The 22,270-nt window shown below is 41.8% G+C and overlaps 2 protein-coding genes and 1 long non-coding RNA gene across 9 annotated transcripts in view; 1 reads left to right on the top strand and 2 right to left on the bottom strand.

The window, feature by feature from the left end:
- Positions 1–3,703, bottom strand: part of LOC129646849 (uncharacterized) — a 36,823-nt gene extending 33,120 nt beyond the window's left edge. The window contains exons 1-2 of the long non-coding RNA XR_008712197.1: positions 3,471–3,703; positions 102–181 (exon numbers count right to left, since the gene is read on the bottom strand). This is a non-coding gene — a long non-coding RNA (uncharacterized LOC129646849). The remainder of the gene's footprint in view (positions 1–101; positions 182–3,470) is intronic.
- Positions 1–14,971, top strand: part of SLC16A14 (solute carrier family 16 member 14) — a 41,217-nt gene extending 26,246 nt beyond the window's left edge. For 2 of the 4 annotated variants that reach the window (XM_055573690.1, XM_055573687.1), the window contains exon 5: positions 4,948–7,287. In XM_055573690.1, coding sequence (XP_055429665.1) covers positions 4,948–5,099 — 152 coding nt within the window. In that variant the 3' untranslated portion in view covers positions 5,100–7,287. Of the gene's footprint in view, positions 1–4,947; positions 7,288–13,057; positions 13,251–14,370 lie in introns of those variants that run through there. The other 2 variants (XM_055573689.1, XM_055573688.1) reach the window with 2 other exon arrangements.
- Positions 14,972–16,078: 1,107 nt separating this feature from the next.
- The window catches only part of FBXO36 (F-box protein 36), a 101,869-nt gene continuing 95,677 nt past the window's right edge, over positions 16,079–22,270 (bottom strand). For 2 of the 4 annotated variants that reach the window (XM_055573686.1, XM_055573684.1), the window contains exon 4: positions 16,079–19,585. In XM_055573686.1, the coding sequence (XP_055429661.1) occupies positions 19,397–19,585 (189 nt within the window). In that variant the 3' untranslated portion in view covers positions 16,079–19,396. Of the gene's footprint in view, positions 19,586–19,655; positions 19,757–22,270 lie in introns of all 4 variants that reach the window. The other 2 variants (XR_008712195.1, XM_055573683.1) reach the window with 2 other exon arrangements.

Here is a 22,270-nt window from a genome sequence, read left to right as displayed (position 1 = left end):
GGATGAATGAGGTGGGCATCTCCTCTGAAACGTGTCGTTTCTAAAGAGTTTTGTCCCCATGTGCTGGACTGAAGCATGTGATAAAAGTGCTGTCTCCCGACCTGCTTTGCATCAGACTCAGGACTGGGTCGAGTTCAAACTAGCAGAGATGGCAGGATCTGGAATCATTTCAGAATAAATCCTAAAGGTAGATTGGAGAAAACCATGGAATTAATTTAATGTAACAATTAGGGCCACTCCTAACAATTTGCACTGTAAAATTGTTTGGTAAAATTGGTTGCACTTTTTGAAAAATTGAGTTACTTTTAAAGATTGGGACGTGTGAAGGTGTTTTTACAGAAATTTATACTTTTAGAGGAAAGGTGAAAGACTTTAAAATATAACTAATTCAGTGTGAGGCTATAACAATACTTAGTGCTGTTTTCTATAGTCTGCAGGCAACAGAGATGATGGAGTGGTGGAAGGCGACGGTAGGATGCTCTCTAAGGGTGATGGGCTTATTACTGTCCCCCCAGAAGGAGTAATAGTACATGTACAGTCAGGGTGCCAAGACAAAGGTGCTTGAAACTCCAAAAAATTCAGAATGGCTTGTGCCTGTGTTTGAGTTCGGGGCAGCAAGAGAGGTGGATAGGGGCCATGTCCCAGAGCCCTGGAGCTTGTACTCAACCACTTCTAACAAAAAAGTAAGTAAGTAAATAGTCTGAACTGAAATTTTTATTGAAAAAAATCATTGAAGTGAAGTGAAGTCGCTCAGTCGTGTCTGACTCTTTGCGACCCCATGGACTGTAGCCCACCAGGCTCCTCCATCCATGAGATTCTCCAGGCAAGAATACTGGAGTGGGTTGCCATTTCCCTCTCCAGGGGATCTTCCCGACCCAGGGATTGAACCTGGGTCTCCCGCATTGGGGGCAGACGCTTTAACCTCTGTGTCACCAGGGAAGCCCAAGTACATATTAATTTTCTAATGAGGATTTTGTCCTGTCTCTGAGTTCATGTTAAGCAGTGGTGGAAAATCAATCTGTTTGAGCTGTTGGTTGTTTAGAGGCACCACTTTCTAACTCCCAATGACTTGATCATAGAAAAGTGAGGAATGAACTGTTAAACCGACAAGATCAGTGTTCATCTGGAATGAGTGGACTGTTACAAGAACCTTGTTTATATGTATTGATTTTTTACAAATTATAACTTAAGATAGTGCTGTCTTGTACTCGGCCTGTGAAGACATACCACTCAGCATTATCTGCCAGTGAATTCTTCACTTCATCATAATTCATAGTGGTCCACAGCTGACAAATGGAGGCACTAGCAAAGCTGGATGTATTTTAGTTCATGTGTCAGTGAACTTTCTGATTCAGTGCTGAAGCTGAATCACTCTTTCTGGATTATATGCGTAATCTTATCTGTCCCTCTTGTTTCAAATTGGAGAGTAAAAAAAAGATGATAGAACATTTGCTGTTGCTGCTGCTGCTAAGTCACTTCAGTCGTGTCTGACTTCTGTGCAATCCCATAGACCGCAGCCCACCAGGCTCCCCCATCCCTGGGATTCTCCAGGCAAGAACACTGGAGTAGGTTGCCATTTCCTTCTCTAACGCATGAAAGTGAAAAGTGAAAGTGAAGTCGCTCAGTCGTGTCCGACTCTTAGCGACCCCATGGACTTCAGCCTACCAGGCTCCTCCGTCCATGGGATTTTCCAGGCAAGAGTACTGGAGTGGGGTGCCATTGCCTTCTCCGGATAGAACATTTACTAAGCCACATTTAAAGATTCTGATTTTCTCTTCTTTTATGTATCAAATAACAGAGTCAAAAGCTTGGTTTCCTTTTAAAGTATATCCAGAATTCATAGCTGTTGAGGGATTTTTGAAAAGTATACATTTTTGATGCTATTAAGTGTTTGTTTTTCTTTATGATGGCCTTGACTCATTCAGTAACATTAAGCACCGGCTACAATAAGCAAGAGATACAGATATCACGCAGGAAGTCAGAGGAACTAGTTTACACATTTAGCAGTTGATTTTGTGTAGCTGTTTGTTGGTGGGAGAGGGTTGTAAGTTACATTTATGCATTCATTTGCAGTATCATTAGATACTTTTTAAAAGTGGCCATGGAATACTATGTTTGGTCATTAAATCCTTTATATTTTTCTTCAGTTCAGTTCAGTTCAGTAGCTCAGTCGCGTCCGACTCTTTGCGACCCCATGAATTGCAGCATGCCAGGCCTCCCTGTCCATCAGAATTCACTCAAACTCACGTCCATCGAGTTGGTGATGCCATCCAGCCATCTCATCCTCTGTCGTCCCCTTCTCCTCCTGCCCCCAATCTCTCCCAGCATCAGAGTCTTTTCCAATGAGTCAACTCTTCCCATGAGGTGGCCAAAGTACTGGAGTTTCAACTTTAGCATCATTCCTTCCAAAGAACACCCAGGACTGATCTCCTTTAGAATGGACTTGTTGGATCTCCTTGCAGTCCAAGGGACTCTCAAGAATCTTCTCCAACACCACAGTTCAAAAGCATCAATTCTTTGGTGCTCCGCTTTCTTCACAGTCCAACTCTCACATCCATACATGACCACAGGAAAAACCATAGCCTTGACTAGACAGACCTTTGTTGACAAAGTAATGTCTCTGCTTTTGAATATGCTGTCTAGGTTGGTCATAACTTTCCTTCCAAGGAGTAAGCGTCTTTTAATTTCATTTCTGCAATCACCATCTGCAGTGATTTTTGAGCCCAAAAAAATAAAGTCCGACAGTGTTTCCACTGTTTCCCCATCTATTTCCCATGAAGTGATGGGACCGGATGCCATGATCTTCATTTTCTGAATGTTGAGCCAACTTTTTCACTCTCCTCTTTCACTTTCATCAAAAGGCTTTTTAGTTCCTCTTCACTTTCTGCCATAAGGGTGGTGTCATCTGCATATCTGAGGTTATTGATATTTCTCCCGGCAATCTTGATTCCAGCTTGTGCTTCTTCCAGCCCAGAGTTTCTTGTGATGTACTCTACATATAAGTTAAATAAGTAGAGTGACAATATACAGCCTTGACGTACTCCTTTTCCTATTTGGAATAAGTCTGTTGTTCCATATCCATTCAAACTGTTGCTTCCTGACTTGCATATAGGTTTCTCAAGAGGCAGGTGAGGTGGTCTGGTATTCCCATCTCTTTCAGAATTTTCCACAGTTTATTGTGATCCACACAGTCAAAGGCTTTGGCATAGTCAATAAAGCAGAAAGAAATATTTTTCTGGAAATCTCTTGCTTTTTCCATGATCCAGCGGATATTGGCAATTTGATCTCTGGTTCCTCTGCCTTTTCTAAAACTAGCTTGAACATCTGGAAGTTCACAGTTCACATATTGCTGAAGCCTGGCTTGGAGAATTTTGAGCATTACTTTACTAGCATGTGAGATGAATGCAATTGTACAGTAGTTTGAGCATTCTTTGGCATTGCCTTTCTTTGGGATTGGAATGAAAACTCACCTTTTCCAGTTCTGTGGCCACTGCTGAGTTTTCCAAATTTGCTGGCATATTGAGTGCAGCACTTTCACAGCATCATCTTTCAGGATGTGAAATAGCTCAACTGGAATTCCATCACCTCCACTAGCTTTGTTCCTAGTTCCTAAGGCTCACTTGACTTCACATTCCAGGATGTCTGGCTCTAAGTGAGTGATCACACCATTGTGATTATCTTGGTCGTGTGCCTCTGCTAATTAATGTACTTGCTGAAATGGAAAAAGTGAATGTTAACATTTTTACCATAAATAAAATTCTGCGTCTAGCTTAATCCTCTCAGTTTGCATAACTGGCAATGTGGGGACCATGACATGTGACTGATCCTTAGAATTAATCACTGAAGTGAATGAAACATCATGCCTCATAGTTTCTGAAACTTTTTTCCACATTTTAACATCTCTGAAGTCAGAATGCCTTTTACATAGTTCTAAGAAAACATCAAGTCATATTTTAATTAACAATTATTCCTTTTTTTTGATACGTAAGATAATGATGCATCATGTAATTCATGGTATCTTAGGATCCATGACATACGGTAGAATTTTACGAAGTCCCTAGTAAGATCATTATATGAAAGTATCAGACTAATATTGTTGTTGTTTAGTTGCTAAGTCTTTCCAACTCTTTTTGTGACCCCAAGTACTATAGCCCACCAGGCTCCTCTGTCCCTGGGATTTCCCAGGCAAGAATACTAGAGTGGGTTGCCATTTCCTTCTCCAGTGAATCTTCCCAACCCAGGGATCGAACCCGTGTCTCCTGCATCAGCAGGTGGATTCTTCACCCCTGAGCCACCAGGGAAGCCCATCAGACTCTAACGTTAAGAGTAAAGTATTTTTTAAAAGAACTGATAACTTACCATTTAAGGCTATGTCTTCGGCAATTTAAACTTTCATAAGTTTAAATATATATTAAGGTTTATAGTTATAAATGTGAATTTCATAAAAACCTAGAAATTTTGATTCCTTCTCGAACAGATGTTTACCCTCATATACTTCAGAATGAATCAAAGTTCAAGCATCTTCTGCTCAGCCTCTTTGGATACACACTAGAAACTTCTTCAGAAATGTTTTGAGGTTTTAGAAAAGATTTGTTTAAAAAAAAAATCGTTAGAGTCACTTTTCACTGTTGGCTTTGTGCCTGCTTAAAAGTTACCCCCAAGGGCTATGAGCCACATTTTTCCCATAGGTCTGCCAGCTACTGTTTCAGTGCCTTTAAAAGCACCCCAGTGGCTTTAAAGGTAGATGTAGTCATTCCCAGGCACTGAGAACTCAGGTTCCAACAGTGCCCAGACTCAAAAATGGCTACAAGAAATGTCTGGGGCATTAAACAACATATAATACATTCTTAGAAAATTACTTATCAGAGCAATAAATGTTTGCTTTGTGTTCTTGACTTTGTTTATTGCAACTTCATTATACTGAATATATTCTTTTCTGTTTTGTAGGGTGGATCTACGACATCACCCAAAAATATGACTTTTCCTTCTATATAAGCGGTTTACTCTACATGGTAGGAATCCTCTTTTTACTCATTCAACCGTGTATTCAAATTATAGAACAATCCAGAAAAAAATACATGGATGGTGCAAATGTGTAGTGTCCTGTGATGTTCCGTGTAAGGTTCCCTTGTCATCCTCATGCATTCCTCACATGGTTACTGTGAGGAGCCTGTGACATGTCGTGGGAAAGCGTGTTGTCCCGTAACTGGCACTGTTGTTTTAAATGCCGTTGCCATGGCTTCATGTGAGAGCAGCGCTGCCTGTCCGTGTGGGGAGAGGCGCTATGGACCACATGCACCTTTGAGATGACAGTGTCCTGCAAAGACAGCCTGTTGAGTCACTGGTAGAAATGCCCTTCTAAAAATGCCCTTCTATCTCATCATCCATACTCCAACTAGGGTTTTAGATATAGCTTTTAAAACAGAGAATGAAAGCTTCTCAACCTAGTTACTTCTTTGTAAGGTGAAAATAAGGTGTCTAAGTGCTTCTGGAAAACTTAACAGTTACAGGTTTCCCCTGCTTTTTGAAAGCGCTTTTCACTACTTTGCTTTTATGAAAGACCTGCATTAGTTTTTGCTCACAGGAAAAAACTAGAGGAGGATTTTTGCTTTTACAAAAAAAGGGGAACCTTGTTCAGCGTTTGTTTTGCTGCGAACCTTTGCAGAGGCAGCGCCAAGCTCCCTCCCAGGAACCACACAGGCATCTCAGCATCAAGTCGCCAGGACTTTGGATGGTGTCTCTGAGCATCCGTGCTTGATCTCAGTTTATTTGTGCATCCATTAGCAAGATGTGTCTGGAGGTCATGGCTTCTTTGCTTTATGCCATTTCAATTAAGGTTTCATAGAATGCTCTCTGCTTTCAGATGGTAGAGGAAACCTATAAATGAATTTTAAGCACAAGAAAACACTAGACTTCAGAAAGTGTTACAGGGAGCAATCGCTCTACCAGTGTAAAACAAAGGCAGACCCTAATTTCAAAGGCAATGCATTTAGTACAATTAAAGAAACACAGTTTATATTTTTATTAAAGAATTCTGCAGCTAAGGCATACAATTTCTAAATCTTTCTCTAAAAATAGCATTTGCCATTACTCCTAATGCAGTATTATATAGTTATAAACTGAATCTGAAACAAATCTTAACAAATAAATAATATAAATAATATCCGTAGTGAAAGTCATATTTGTGCATATAACCATTGAGTCAAGGGCTAAAATTCAAGCACTTTTATTTGTTTTATTGGCCTCTTAGTTTATCAGCATGCTCTGGAGCCTATAGACATTTTTTTCTGGGTTTCTCTTACCCAGTAAATAAAGTAGAAAACTAATTGCTGATTGACATGTAAAGCTGGTTGTTTAAATCATTTGTAAAGCATGTTACTAATCCCAAATATAAGACTATCATGTTGTGAGGATAATAAACAAAAGGCCCTTGGTCCAAACGTCTGTGCACTTGACATTGGAGTGGTGGTAACAAACAGCCCCTCTCCAGTGCCTCTTGGTGTGCTGTGGACAATTCATTTGCCTGAGCTCAGCACAGTTTTTAAAATAGCTCTCTTGATTGATTTCATACAGAAGATAACTATGATTCATGACATTGAATAATGCTCTTCCTTTATCGGAGATCTCTATTTTTCTAAGCCAAACATTTTTCAGACTGCAAAATGTTCTTCCGAGAATCATTTTGAAATTTCTGGCTGCCTTACTTGTTTACACATATTTTAGAACTATTTAAATTTTCACTCACAATTTGCTTATCACACACACACACAAATATTTTAATATCATTGCCGGTGTTTCGGGTCAAATTTATCTAAAGTGAGTACAGACCATTCTCAATTATCCTTGATGATTAGACAGGAATGGTACTAGTAACTGGAGTCACAGAATGTTACCCCAGTCTAATTTTAGCCAGCTGTTTCAGTCTTTTACTCCACCAAACCCTTCAGAGCTGTTAACAAGTGATTACATACACACATTTCCTTTCTGTTTCATCTCCATTATTTCCTGCTCTAATGTCTAGTGGGAGGGGTTGTGTAATGAAAAGGACCACCAAAATAACAATAATAATAAAAGGCAGCTAATAGAAAGGAGGAACAAAAGCATGGCTAATATACCCACACAATATTACCTCCACTGATTCGAGAATTGCCTGTAAATTATGATAGATAATAAATTGCATGTCATACTCCATTTGGTCCAACACGACCTGTTTGTAATCGTGACAGCTTCGGTTGCTATGAAAGGATCCGGCTCTCTGTTTTTGATAAAGGTAATCTTCAATGCTGACACAGTGTTTTTTCTCTCTCAATATATATTTACCATTAACTTAGGATGATTAGATTGAAAATCATGTTGTGGGTTTTAAAACTGATGACATTGCTTCCTTACTTTCATTTACTGACACGATCAAATTAACATGTTGTTGTTAGTGGCTCAGTCGTGTCTGACTCCTTGTGACCCCATGGACTGCAGCACACCAGGTTTCCCTGTCCTTCACTATCTCCCTGAGTCTGCTCAAATTCATGTCCATTGTGTCGATGATGCCATCCACCCATCTCATCCTCTGCCATCCCTTCTCCTCCTGCCCTCAATCTTTCCCGGCATCAGGATTTTTTCCAGTGAATTGGCTCTTCACATCAGGTGGCCAAAGTATTGGAGCTTCGGCTTCAGCATCGGCCCTTCCAGTAAATGTTCAGGATTGATTTCCTTTAGGAATGACTGGTTTGATCTCCTTGCAGTCCAGGCGACTCTCGAGAGTCTTCTCCAGGCAGAGTTAAATATTTGGAATGGTGCTATACAGCCAGTGTTAATGTGTGCACTGTTAGTTGTGGATCACAAAATACAAACTTTTTATCCAATGGTCCAGCTTTGGTTAAATATCCAAGTTAGACCTGCTCATGTTCAGTCCATCCGGTTGTTTGTTGATTTACTGTATTTATGGAAGCGATGATTTCTTCCAAATCAAATCCTCCTTTTACAAAAACAAAGTAAGTCTTACTTGCAATATTCATGTTGCCAACAGAAAAAAAGAGAATGCTTGTGAAGAATTACAGCGAGTACATTAATATATCCTGTTTAAAATATTATTTACAGTTCTTTGAAGATATTATAAACAGTTGATTGTAATGTTATATGCTTTATAGGTTTTCCCTCATGTATCCAAATAATTTTATTTACATATAACTAAATAAATTTTGTCCACTTTAAAGTTGGTCAGTGAGTTTCTGTACAAAATCTTTATTTTCTTGGTTTTAAGAGGAAAATTCCGAAGTGATGATTATCAGTTTGGTTCTTTCCCTGGAAAAGAGTTTTTCTCTAGGTGTGGTTACCAAACCTGCTTCCCAGGTGGCACAGTGGCAAAGAATCCACTTGCCAATGCAGGAGACACAGGAGACGTGGTTTCGATCTCTGGGTGAGGAAGATCCCCTGGGGTAGGAAATGGCAACTCACTTCAGTATTCTTGCCTGAAAAATCTCATGGACAGAGGAGCCTAGTGGGGGCTACGTGGAGTCGCAGAGTCAGACATGACTGAGTGACTGAGCATGCATGCATGCATGGTTACCAAACCACCTGGAGAAAATTACCTAACGTTAATTGGTAGAAGGGCCAAGTTTAGCTACAAAATTTAAAAGGTTAAAAACCTTTTAACTGAGCAACTACATTTCTAAAATTTTTTGTACATGAACAAAGACAAATGAATAAGGGTTGTTTGATTTATTGTTGGCTATATAAAAGACTGGATATAATTTAAATGTCCATCAGTGGGAACTGCTTAATAAAGTATGGTATTTATGCAAATATTACAAAAAAGAGACAGATCCATCTATAAAATTAGAAAACGGTATTCAACAAGATATATTGCTAAGACAAAAAAGTCAAGATGTGTAATGTACTCCCAATTACATTTTTACTAACTACAAAAAAGGTGATTCATGGCTTGTGTGTATGCATATATATATATATATATATATATATATAGAACATTTCTGGAAGGAAAGACAAAAAAACATTAACAGTGTTCAGCTCTGGGGAGGAAAGTTTGGGTTCTGGGATGGGACTGACATTTTCCCTTATACACAGGATGTTTTTCCAATTCAAAACTTGTGTCCAGATTTTTTTTTTCGTGTTTCATCTATTTGTTTATTTTTAGGCCACAAGGCATGTGGGATCTTTAGTTTCCCAACCAGGGATCAAACCCACACTCCCTGCTTTGGAAGCATGGAGTCTCAACAACTGAACTGCCAGGGAAGTTCCCCAAATTGTTTTAAATGCAGGTTCCTGGAGCTACATAAAAACCTAGTGGATTGGAATCTTGGGGGATGGGGCCAATAAATCTTCCTTATAGATAAGCTTATCAGTTGATTCTTGTTATTGTTGACACTTGCTTAGTTGTGTCTGACTCGTTGTGACCCCATGGACTGCAGCACTCCAAGCTTTCCTGTCCTTCACCATCTCCCAGAGCTTGCTCAAACTCATGTCCATTGAGTTGGTGATATCATCCAACCATCTCGTCCTCTGTCATCACCTTCTCCTCCTACCTTCAATCTTTCCCAGCATCAGGGTCTTTTCAAATGAGTCAGCTCTTTGCATCAGGTGACCAAAGTACTAGAGCTTCAGCTTCAGCATCAGTCCTTCCAATGAATATTCAGGATTGATTTCCTTTTGGATTGACTGGTTGGATCTCCTTGCAGTCCAAGGGATTCTCAAGAGTTTTCTCCAACACCACAATTCAAAAGCATCAATTCTTCAGTGCTCAGCCTTCCTTATGGTCCAGCTCTCACATCCATACATGACTACTGGAAAAACCATAGCTTTGACTACACAGACCTTTGTGAGCAATGTAATGTTCCTGCTTTTTAATATGTTGTCTAGGTTTCTCATAGCTTTTCTTCCAAGAATCAAGAGTCTTTTCATTTCATGGCTGTAGTCACTGATTAAGGAGCCCAAGAAAATAAAGTCTGTCACTGTTTCCATTGTTTCTCCATCTATTTGCCATGAAGGGATGGGACCAGATGCCATGGTCTTAGTTTTCTGAATGTTGAATTTTAAGCCAGCTTTTTCACTCTTTCACTTTCATCAAGAGGCTCTTTAGTTCCTCTTCACTTTCTGCCATTAGGGTAGAATCATCTGCATTTCTGAGGTTATTGATATTTCTCCTGGCAATCTTGATTCCAGCTTCTGCTTCATTCAGCCCAGCACTTCACATGATGTACTATGCATGTGAGTTAAATAAGCAGGGTGACAATATACAGCCTTGACATACTCCTTTCCCAATTTGGAACCAGTCCATTGTCCTGTTCTAACTGTTGCCTCTTGACTTGCATACAGGTTTCTCAGGAGGCAGGTAACGTGTTTCCATCTCTTTAAGAACCTTCCACAGTGTGTTGTGACCCACACAGTCAAAGGCTTTAGCATAGTCAATGAAGAATAAATTGATGTTTTTCTGGAATTCTCTTGTTTTCTGTGATCCAACAAATGTTAACTATTTGATCTCTGGTTCCTTTGCTGTTTCTAAATCCAGCTTGAATATTTGGAAGTTCTTGGTTCACATACTATTGAAGCCTAGCTGGAGAATTTTGAGCATTACTTTGCTAACATGTGAAATGAATGCGATTGTGCAGTCATTTGAACATTCTTTGGCATTGCCTTTCTTTGGGATGGGAATGAAAACTGACCTTTTCCAGTCCTGTGTACACTGCTGAGTTTTCCAGATTTTCTGGCATATTGAGTGCAGCACTTTCACAGCATCATCTTTTAGGATTTGAAATAGCTCAGTTGGAATTCCATCAGCTCCACTAGCTTTGTTTGTAATGATGCTTTTAAGGCCCACTTGACTTCGCACTCTAGGATGTCTGGCTCTAGGTGAGTGATCACACTATTGTGGTTATCTGGGTCATTCAAATCCTTTTTGTATGGTTCTATGTATTCTTGCCACCTCTTCTTAATATCTTCTGTTTCTGTTAGGTCCATACCATTTCTGTCCTTTATTGTGCCATCTTTGCATGAAATGTTCCCTTGGTATTTCTGATTTTCTTGAAGGGATCTCTAGTCTTTCCCATTCTATTGTTTTCCTCTATTTCTTTGCACTGATCACCGAGGAAGGCTTTCTTATCTCTCCTTGCTATTCTTTGGAATTCTGCACTCAGGTAGGTATATCTTTTATTTTCTCCTTTGCCTTTAGTTTCTCTGGGCTTCCCTGGTGGCTCAGATGGTAAAGCGTCTGCCTGCAATGCGGGAGAACTGGGTTCAATCCCTGGGTCGGGAAGATCCCCTGGAGAAGGAAATGGCAACCCATTCCAGTACTCTAGCCTGGAAAATTTCACGGATTGAGGAGCCTGGTAGGCTACAGTCCACAGGGTTGCAAAGAGTTAGACACGACTGAGCAACTTCACTTACTTTTTTTCTCTTTTTTTCTCAGCTGTTTTTAAGGTCTCTTCAGACAACCATTTTGCCTTTTTGCATTTCTTTTTCTTGATGATGGTCTTGATCACCGCTTACTGTACAGTGTTACAAACTTCTGTCCATAGTTCTTCAGGCACTCTATCCGATCTAATCCCTTGAATCTATTTGTTACTTCCACTGTATAATCGTAAGGGATTTGATTTTGGTCATACTTGAATGGTCTAGTGGTTTTCCCTACTTTCTCCAATTTAAGTCTGAATTTTGCAGTAAGGAGTTCATGATCTGAGCCAGTCAGCTCCCAGACTTATTTTTGCTGACTGTATAGAGCTTCTCCATCTTCAGTTGCAAAGAATATAATCAATTTGATTATGGTATTGGCCATCTGGTAATATCCATATGTAGAGTCATCTCTTGTTTTGTTGGAAGAGGGCATTTGCTATGACCAGTGGGTTCTCTTGGCAAAACTCTGTTAGCCTTTGTCCTGCTTCATTTTGTACTAAAAGGCCAAGTGAAAGTTGCTCAGTCATGTCTGACTCTTTGTGAACCCATGGACTGTAGTGTCCATGGAATTCTCCAGGCTGGAATACTGGAGTGGATAGCTGTTCCCTTCTCCAGGGGATCTTCCCAACCCAGGGATCGAACTCAGGTCTCCCACATTGCAGGTAGATTCTTTAGCAGTTGAGCCACCAGGGAAGGCCAAACTTTCCTGTTACTCCAGATATCTCTTGACTTCCTACTTTTGCATTCCAGTTCCTTTATGGTCACTAAAATTGGAGACCAGCTTTCAGTATATTTAAGAGTAACACATTCCAGGGACTTCCCTGCTGGTCCAGTGGTTAAGACTCCATGCTTCCACTTCAGGGGTTATGGGTTTGATCCCTGGTCAGGAAACTAAGATCTTGCATGCCCTTCAGCACAGCCAAAAAAATAAAGCATTCTAGTCAATTTGAAAAAGCAACAGTGAGTTTATTCGCATGGTTTTTTCCTTTTGCTAAATCATAAATCACTACCAGTGTAACACTTTGATAGAAACTTGTGAGTTATTATTGTATTTTGACAAATTAAAAATAATTTTGTTTTCCTGTTGCAAAAGTATTGTTATATGTTCATTGATATACTGAATTTGATAAGCACATAAGTATGTATTAGTATACTGAAAATAGAATAAAAATAAGCAACAAGAAAAAAAATTGTAATGTAATTCCAATACTCTGATATAGACATTGCAATATCTTTTATATCTTCTTACTTTTTGTTTCACAAAAATCACTTTTATACTTTAAATTATAATGTATAATTAAATGTTATTATAAAGCAAATTATAATGTGTTCTTTGCATGAACACTGTGTCAGTGACATCTCTCTGTACCAGTTGATATGCATCTTCAGTCCAGTGGTCTCAACCAGCTTTTTCACTCCAGCACAACTGAGGGATTAAACATAGTTTTGATAATGGTATTCTATGTCAACTCTTTTTTAAGGGGCAAGGAGGTGGGGCAGCAAGGGAGGAAAAAATGGTCAATTTATGTCCAAAAAAAGTCCATGTGACAAATACCTATCTGTAATATCATTTTTAATGATTGTATAAATTATATTGTTTTAAAAACAAACTTCCCTGGCAGCTCAGTGGTAAAGAATCCACCTATCAATGCAGGAGACAGAGATTCGATCCCTGACCCAGGAGGATCCCACATGCCACGGAGCAACTAAGCCCATGTGCCACAACTACTGAGCTTGCACTGTAGAGCCCACGAGCCACAGCTACTGAAGCCCATGCTAGAGGCTATGCTCTGCACAAGAGAAGCTGCTACAGTGAGAAGCCCATGCACTGCAACTAGGGAGTAAGCCCCTGCTCACCACAACTAGGGAAAAATCCAAGCAAAGCAACGAAGTCCCAGCCAATGAAGAATAACCAAAAATAAATAAATCTTTAAAAAAAAAAAAAAACAAATTCCTGATTGTTGGCCACTTAGGTTGTTTCTGATTTTTAACCATAATGTGTAATGTTGTGATAAATACTTCTCTCAACCTCCAATTGGTTTCAAGTGCTCACCCTGACTCCCTTGCTTTGATTATTTCCTTTTTTCAGGATGAAATTCTGGTCGATTACTACCTATGGAGCATTCCTAGTACACAGTATTTTTATTCCACTGTGTCCCTTCATAGTTCCTTTCCACTCAACAGATGTAAACTGGGCTCCTAATAGAACAAGGCCAGCTCATGCAAAGCGCTTGCCTGCATGCAAAGGAAGCTACTGTTGCTAAAAGTGACAATTTGATTAGGAAGCTAAGGGAAATTAGACTTGTGACCTGCTTAAATGAATTTGTAATTAATAATGTAAAATACATAGAGGCTCAAGAAAACAATTGAAGAACCATCCCTAGGTACGTCTACTTGTCAAATGAAAGACACAGACTACAAATCCTAGACTTAGAGTTCTCAGACTCTTGGGTCTCAGGTCCCCAATGAAGTCTCAAAGATCTGTTTTTATAGACTATATCTTACTGATATTTGCCATATTAGGAAACAAAACTAAGAAAATTAAAAAAATATTTATGTTATTACTTCATTCTAAAATAACAATGAACTCACACTCGTATAAAACATTTTTTGAAAAGTAACCACATTTCCCAAAAAAAATTTTAGTAAGAGTAGTGACATTGTTTTACATTTTTGCAAATTCCTTTAATATTTGGATTAACAGAAGACAGTTGGGGGTTCTCATGTTTGAGAACAGATAGGGTTCTCATGTTTGTTTCTGCATGCAATCTGTTACCTCACACTTTTTTTAAAAACCTCCCCAGAAAGCTAGAAGAATTTGGGTCTTTTAAGCATGAGCCGCCTGTATTCCTTTCTTGCACCCTGCAATAAATACTGTATTTTCCTTCACCACAACCAGGTATCAGTAGGTTGGCTTTGCTGCTCTATCAGACTCAAGTTTGATTTGGTAACAATTTTGTCACACAGGATATTCAAAAAGATGTGAAATCAAGAGTAAAGATTTCATCAAAGTGATCATTTTCACTGTTTCATCAAGGATGTCCTTAAGTGAATCTGGCCCTTATTTGACTACAAGCATGCCAATGAAAAATACAGTGACTTCTGGTACATCTGAGTGGCCCTGCTCTGACTGGTGCCAAGGCACTAACAGCAGCCACCCTTGCCCTGCATCGTCAGTGCAAACCTCAACACAGTGACTCCAGGATCAACCATGAGACTGAATGAAGTTATTCAGTCTTTTGAACGTCTCAGCACCCCTTGTGTTTGCTTCTGAGCATTCACATAAAAGATCTTTGTCTAGTTGGCGTTACACTGGATGAACACGAGCAAAATGGTGAGTCTGGACACATCCGTTGATTTGCCCTTTTGTGAGATATAAGTACCGTTCTGCAGAGAAGGTATTGACTCAGCCTTCCTGTTTGCAGCTTAATCTTTGACTTCACCAGCTCCTGTATGATTATAAAGTGGTGCCGCTGTGACGTCTTCTTCTGACTCTGGCCAGCCAGCAGTCGGCAGTGTCAACTCGAAGGCTCACATGCCTTTCTGCCAGAGGAACTTTCTGTGATGGCACACACGGCACAAGTTGCTTACCTGCAGGGACTCCAGTGGCTTTGCCTTCCTGGGTTGAAAAGCTATAATGAACAATTTTTGGCATTTAATGAACTCATCACATCTGCATTTGAAATATTCAATTCCTTTTTCTTTAGAGTCTGAATGATTTCTCTTAACATGATGCCACAACTTATGAGGTAACACAAAGGTAAAATTTTAACATTGTAAAGCCAAGGAATAGGTAGCTTTTAAGTCATATTTTGTTTCAAATCTATACTTTTTTTCAGTAGATTTTAGATTCATCTTTTTCAGCATCTTTGCAATTAGATGGTACAGCTGTGAACCAAGGAAACAAGATTTCTAATCTCCCTGAAAGTTAATGATCCATGCTTAAATATAACAATAAATGGAGTGTGACTTAAACGTAACACTGAATGGAGGGTTGTAAAGCCAAAATGTTGGGGGAACAGTGGTGGGGGAGAAAAGGCTGATGTTGAACTGCAAAGATGGAAGCAGCAGCATTTGGCATCAGGAAAGGGAAACTGAGTCAGGGCAGAGAGCAGATCACTGGCAATGCATTAAAGATGCCATAAATGAACTGTGTGGACCTCCAGCAGTCAAAGCAGCATTGGGCTGAGGGTCTCAAACTGGCACTGGGGAGCCTCTTCCAATGTCAGGTAAAGTTGGAAGAGGTGCGAGTTCTTGGGAAGGCCTGGTCTTTGGTGGAGGAAAGTAGCAGGAAGAAGAGAGCACTGAATTTGGGAAGGTGCCATTGAGACATGGTCCACTCTGTAACTCAATCCTTTACCTGGCTTGCTCTTAGAGCATGTGAGGGCCTTGAAGAAGAATATGCTTATTATTATTTAAATAAATGTATAGTAGTATGCTTGCTTCCCAGGTGGCGCAGTGGTAAAGAATCTACCTGCCAATGCAGGAGACACAGGAGACATGGGTTTAATCCCTGGGTTGGGAAGATCCCTTGGAGGGGAAAATGGCAAACCACTCCAGTATTCTTGCCTGGGAAATCCCATGGACAGAGGAGCCTGGTGGGCTACAGTCCATGGGGTCACACACAGTCAGACACGACTGAGCGACTGAGCACGCACACATGCACATATAATAAATAGTACGCTTATGGAAAAGTGGGCAATAATCCAGTTCATCAAAGGCTTGGAACAGGGACTTCCCTGGTGGCACAGTGGATAAGAATGCATCTGCCAGTGCAGGGGACATGGGCTCCATCCCTGGTCCAGGAAGATTCCACATGCTACGGAGCAGCTAACCCCGCCCACCACAACTGCTGGAGTCTGCTCACTCTGGGGCCCGCGAACCAAACTCCTGAGCCTGTGTGCCTAGAGCCTGTGCTCCCCAACAAGAGAAACCCTTGAACAGAAGCTCCACAATGAGAAAGAAGCCTGTGCACTGCAATTAGACAGTAGCACCCGCTCACCTGGAGAAAAGCCCGGGCAGTAACCAAGATCCAGCAAAGCCAAAAATAAAATTTTTTTTTTAATTGCAGATTTCATATAATCAAAGTTTAATGCATGTAATCTACTAACCTCTTCAAGAATAAAAAGCAGTACTAGAAGTTGACATGGAGTAAAATATACATATTTCTTTAGTTTATAAATTAAATATTCACATATGCGGCTGTTAATAAATTATTTTTATAACACTAAACATATGAGTCATTGGAGAATATCAGCATTTTACTTTTACAGTTACAATGGTGAGTGATAGCCGGGTAGAAGCACTTTTGAGTGAAGAGATGAAAAGAGACAAAAGTATAAACTGCTGTGGCATTTCACTCTGAAATGATGTGTCATGAACGAAGCAGATTTATCCGTCCACATAAAAACTGTCAGCAGAGGCGGAGAGGCAAAACCACCATCGCCTCCCCATGGAGGCGGGAGAGAGAGGCAGAATGATTGACCACTGAGGTTGCTGGTGTCTTACAGGATTTTAGGTTGATGATACTGTTCCTATTTTGGTAAAAATAATTTCAATTAGGTAATAAGGTGGCAAAATTATGAGGGCAAATAATTATTAAAATCATCTAATAATCTATGTTGTTTAACTATTAATAATAGCCAACATACAATAATTCATTTTTAATTATTTCATTTTTAGCATCTATTTTTATCTTATAACCTTTGATATAGATAGCAAGTTTTTAAACAGCCATATTTGTGTTCTTATTAATGCAGGTTGAATCTAACTTATTATGCATGCCCATAAGCTTTCAGAACTCAGTTGATAAAACATTACACATGAAATCTTTAAGCTGTTGACATTTTGCATCAAGGTCGCAAATGGGTTGTAATTTGAAATTTACACAGTTATGTTGACTTGCCACAGTGTACATACACACAGTTGCTGTACACACGTGGTATTAACCTGTCACTGAAAACCTGGCCGGGAGTGAAGTCTGGAACTTCCAAGTGAAGCAAAGCAGCAGGAGCCACACAGAGGCACGAGCCCTCTGCCTGCCTGCCAGCCACCCTGCCTCGTTCCTGGGCAGGACCGGAGGCCTGGGTCTCTCGCCAATGAAATCTTTGCTCTGTGCTTGGACTAAATCCAGATGCCACTTTGACAGATGCTTCATCTGCCAGGAAGCAGACTGCGTTTGATTTCACAGACATCCCTGGAAACCCAAGACTGAGTGCTAAGGGCGCGTGGCTGAGGGTTAAAATCCAATCTGGTAGGAATCCAGGTTTAGTAAAACAGGAAAAAAGAATCTGTCACTAAGCCATGGCTATAGAGCTGTTCCTGAGGAGTGAGGTGTCGAGAAAAGCCAGAGCCCACCTCTGGCTCCCATTTAGGATGTCCTGGGGCATCACAGGAAGGTCCTCTGGCCTGGGGAGGGGGCTGTATTTTTTCTAGGTAGCAGAAAGATTTCGGGCAAGAAGCGCTGATAAGGTTGATAAGGTGATGGGAGGCTGAGAGCTACTTTGTTCTGTAGCCTGAAAGGAGTCATGAGACTATTCGCTGTATGGGTACTTACTTCGTATGAGCTCTCAGGAAGAAAACAATTGTTAAAATAACCCATCTCAGGAAGGTAGAATTTTCCTCCTTGCAAACTGTACTGCTTTTGCCCCTCTGCCAACTTAACAGAATACAAACTGTGCTTGGGTTTTCAACCTCCATTACCACAGCCTCTGTGTGTGTGTGTGTTCTTTAAATTCTTATTTCTTCGGGTCTCCGTTGTGTCCTAAGGGATCTTTCTTTGTGGCTAGCTCCCTGGCATGTGGGATCTTAGTTCCCCGACCAGGGATCAAACTCATGTCGTCTGCACTGTGGGATGGATTCTTAACCACGGGACCGCCAGGGAAGTCCCAGCCTGTGTTCCTAAAATTACCTGTTATACTCACACGTGGAATCTAAAAAACACAACAAACTGGTGAATATTACCAAAAGAAGAAGAAGACTCACAGGTCTAGAGAAGAAACTAGTGGTCACCAGTGGGAGGCAGGAACGGGAGGGGCAATGTAGCTGTGGAAGAGTGGACGGTACTAACTGCTGGGAAAAGATAAGCTCAAGGATGTGTTGTACAACATGGGGAATACAGCCAATATTTGGCAATAACTATAAGTGGAAAGTAACCTTTAAAAATCTGTATAAAATATTTTAATAAAAATAAAGATCAAATACCCTCCCCCCCCCAAAAAAAAATCCCTGTTATGAAAATGATGATACTCCAGATTCCTTGTGGGGAGCAGCATCTCTCTAAGAAATGTTTACAGGTTTATTTGACAACATAAAGTCCTGGGAAGTTAAACTCTGCACCCAGTCTACGAGCAGAATGTCTAGGCTTCTCTCCAGCCATGTCCCAGGGGGCCAGGTCAGAGGCTGTCCACGTGGGGGACACAGGCCTGGCATCCCTGGTCCACAGGGTGGGGGGCCCTGAATACAAGCTTCGAGGAGCAGAGTTGGGGAGGCAGCTGCCCTCACGGGAGCACTCCCCCCAACTCCGTGGTCCCTGTTCCCTCACGGCTCCCTGTGGGCACACTCAGCCACCTACTCGTGGGTGGACTCAGATGACACAACACCAGGAAAAACTCCAGAAGCCCACTTCCCCCTTTCCAATGCCTAGATAAAATACATTTGGAATAAAAACCTGCCAATAATCATTTATTGTTTCCATACAGCAGAAGCCTCTTTTCTAATGGGGTGGCAGGATATGGGGGCCTCTGTCCTGCAGCCCCCCCACCCCCGAGTGGTGCCAGGGTCACGACCTGACCCTCCCTGACCTGTAGCCGAGACTGTGGTTCAGGCAAAAGGCCTGGCAGAGGCAGGTGTGGTGCTGCATGTGTGTGCAAGTACTCTATGACTCCTTGAATCGGCAAGGCCTTAGCGCTTAAGGGAAGGCAGCAGAAGAGGTCTGACACAGAAGGAAAACACAGCCGTGCCTCCTACTCTCCGGCGGCGGGAACGTGTGCGTCTAGAGCTGACTGCTTCGCCGGCTTCCCTGCCGCTGCTTCCTCTTGCGGAGGTGCCGCTGGAGCTGCAGCTTGTTGGTGAAGTACATCTGTCTCCAGCCCATGTCCTGGGCCAAGGCTCGCATGTCGGGGGTGATGTGGTCACAGGAGCTCCGGACGATCTGCTCCCACAGTTCGTCCGACATGCACAGCTGTGGGTGGAAGAAGTCAGAGGGCGGTGACATCACACGCGGGTTAAGGGAAAGTCATTCACTCACTCACTCGACATTGCTGTCCAACTCCTGCTGCCCGTGAGACCTGGGAGGAAACACCGCGGATGCATGGAGAGATACAAGCCATGGTTCCAGTTCCTGAAATTTCCTCTGTGGGGAGAGAGGCAAGCACCCAAGTATCTAAAGGACTGAGCAATACTCGATTAAGAGAGTAAACCGAGTCCTGATCTCATTTGAGATGCAAAATGCCAGCTAGTTATAAATAGTACCCATACAACATAACATAGTTTATGCAGATAGGCTGGTAGGGTGAATTTCTGATTAGCCACATAGCAGAGGCTGACAATGTGTGGTTGACCCATCTTCACCCAGGACTGCAGAAGCATTGCTAACTGCTGCTTAGGTGCCTTCATGTTAAATCCTGGCTTAAGTCACCTCTGGCTTCCCAGGTGGCTCAGTGGTCAAGAATCTGCCTGCCACACAGGAGACGTGGGTTCGATCCCTGGGTCGGGAAGATCCCCTGGAGTAGGAAATGGCAACCCACTCCAGTATTCTTTCTTGGGAAATCCCATGGATGGAAAAGCCTGGAGGATTACAGTCCATAGGGTCACAAAAGAGGTGCACAGGACTTAGTGACTAAACAACAACAGATAAGTCACCTCTCCCCCAGGGTTGTTCAGTGGACACCTTAGCTCACTGTGGGCTGCTCAGTAGTGAACCACATCGAAACAGACAAGCAGCCCTTGGAGACTGTCAACTGGCACACCTAAAATTTACACACTCCTGGGCCCAGCGTCCTGTCCACAAGTTTCTCTCCCAAGTCCTTTGCATGCTTGACATCACACCATGCAGCAGAGTGGCCTGGAAAATTCAGTCTGCTCCCTGAGCCTATAGGCACAGGGCAAAGAGAGCTGTTCTCTGGAATACCATCCACGGGATGTCCTTCTGCTATCTGGTCCTTTACCTGGGGGCCAGGAGGTTAAGAACAGACAAGACCTCTCTGGCCTAGTATCTTCACAAGACCATTTTGCCCTCCCTCAAGCTCAAAGCTGCTACAGTTCAGCTTCTATTAACCAAAGATTTCCCTCCAGGACTTTTCTAATTGCTACCATCATTTATGACAACGCTGTTCATCGGCTTCCTGCTACTAAACATTCTTACCATGGAGATTTCCTGACCCCTTGCTGCCATGCCCCCAAATCCTTCTTAAAGCTTCCATTACATTTATTATCTCTGACCTTAGCGATGGCCATGGTTTGTTTTTTGGTGTGTGTATGCAAGACCAGGAGCATAGAAAGATGCTTGGATTTTTGATGTTGCACAGTGATAACCCCAGCAACTCAAAATGTGCTTGAAGAAGGGTCCCATGTGGGCCCCAGGACACTTCCTGGCTCCACTCTTCCTGTGCCAACTGGGCACTCAGGGGAGTTTGTCGCCAACCTGATTCCCCCTTTCATGGGTTCCATCCAGTGGTCATCACATGTGAAAATCTAGCAGTGGAAAGAATAGCAGGAGTTCCCTTGTCATCCAGTACTTAACAATGTGTTTTCCAATGCCGGGGACTTGGGTTTGATACCTGGTTGGGGACCTAAGATCCCACATGCCGAGGGGCAACTGAGCCCATGCACCATGACTACCGGCCCCGTATGTGCTCCTCAGTCTGACCTCTAGGCTCTTCTCCACACATACCCTTCTTCTCACATTTAAACATCCAAACAACAGTGGCAGCACAACATACTCCACCTAGTCCTCCCACGGGTGAAAGTGTGTCTAGTCTTTGCCTTCCACTCTTGCCACCCCACTCCTGCCAAATCCCAGCAGTCACTGCAGACCTCTGGATGAGGCTTGTTCCTTCCAGTTAATCCCAGTTCATCTTTGTATCCTAGAATTATAGTCAATGGGTACCAACTTGCCCTACTTAAAATACTAGGCGAAAGGGAAAGAGGAAATATTGGTTTACATACAAATGCATATATCACTGGGTGAGGAAGAAAATACAGGGAGCTGCTGCAGTCCTGGATTCTGAAACTGGTCACCAGCAGGAGCTGTGTTTGTGATTTTCTCATTCTACTCCCTGTTCCATCTTCCTTTTGTCCTCAGCCAGCGCCTGAACTGGTCAAGATTCTATACCTACTGATGTGATCCAAACCGTCTCCAATTCCTGCCAGGTGTGAGCACTTCTTGATCTTATCGGTAGAAGATATTTTAGTTTTCTTAATTAGGTTTTGCCATTGAATGTGCCAGTATTAGAAGGCATATGCCAGAGGAAATCCCTGGTGGTCCAGTGGTTAGGACTCTACTTTCACTGCAGGGGCCACGGGTTCAATCCCTGGTGGAGGAACTAAGATCCTCGAAAACCATGTGGTGCAGCCCAATTTAAAAAAAACCAAAACCAGAAACAAAAAAACTCAGCTCATGTGCATGGATGGTCTGAGTCCTAGAAATACTTCTCTGTAATTCTCCTGAGAACCAGCAAGTCTATTTTTCTCTGGTAAATAGGATTAATCACCTGAGTCAATATAGTAATGCTCATTTGGGTAGTTTTTTCTTTTTCTTTTTTTTTTTGCCTGTTTGTCCAGTGGCATTAGGAGCCCCAGATAGACTGGGAACACTTTTAATTTCTAGTTTGGTGGAATCATTCTTGTTCTTTACGTGAATGTATTG

This window comes from Bubalus kerabau, chromosome 3 (genome assembly GCF_029407905.1).
Source record: "Bubalus kerabau isolate K-KA32 ecotype Philippines breed swamp buffalo chromosome 3, PCC_UOA_SB_1v2, whole genome shotgun sequence".
NCBI classification, from domain to species: Eukaryota; Metazoa; Chordata; class Mammalia; order Artiodactyla; family Bovidae; genus Bubalus; species Bubalus kerabau.
Note: the sequence above shows the minus strand (reverse complement) of the source record. Positions and strands in the feature narration are given on the sequence as shown.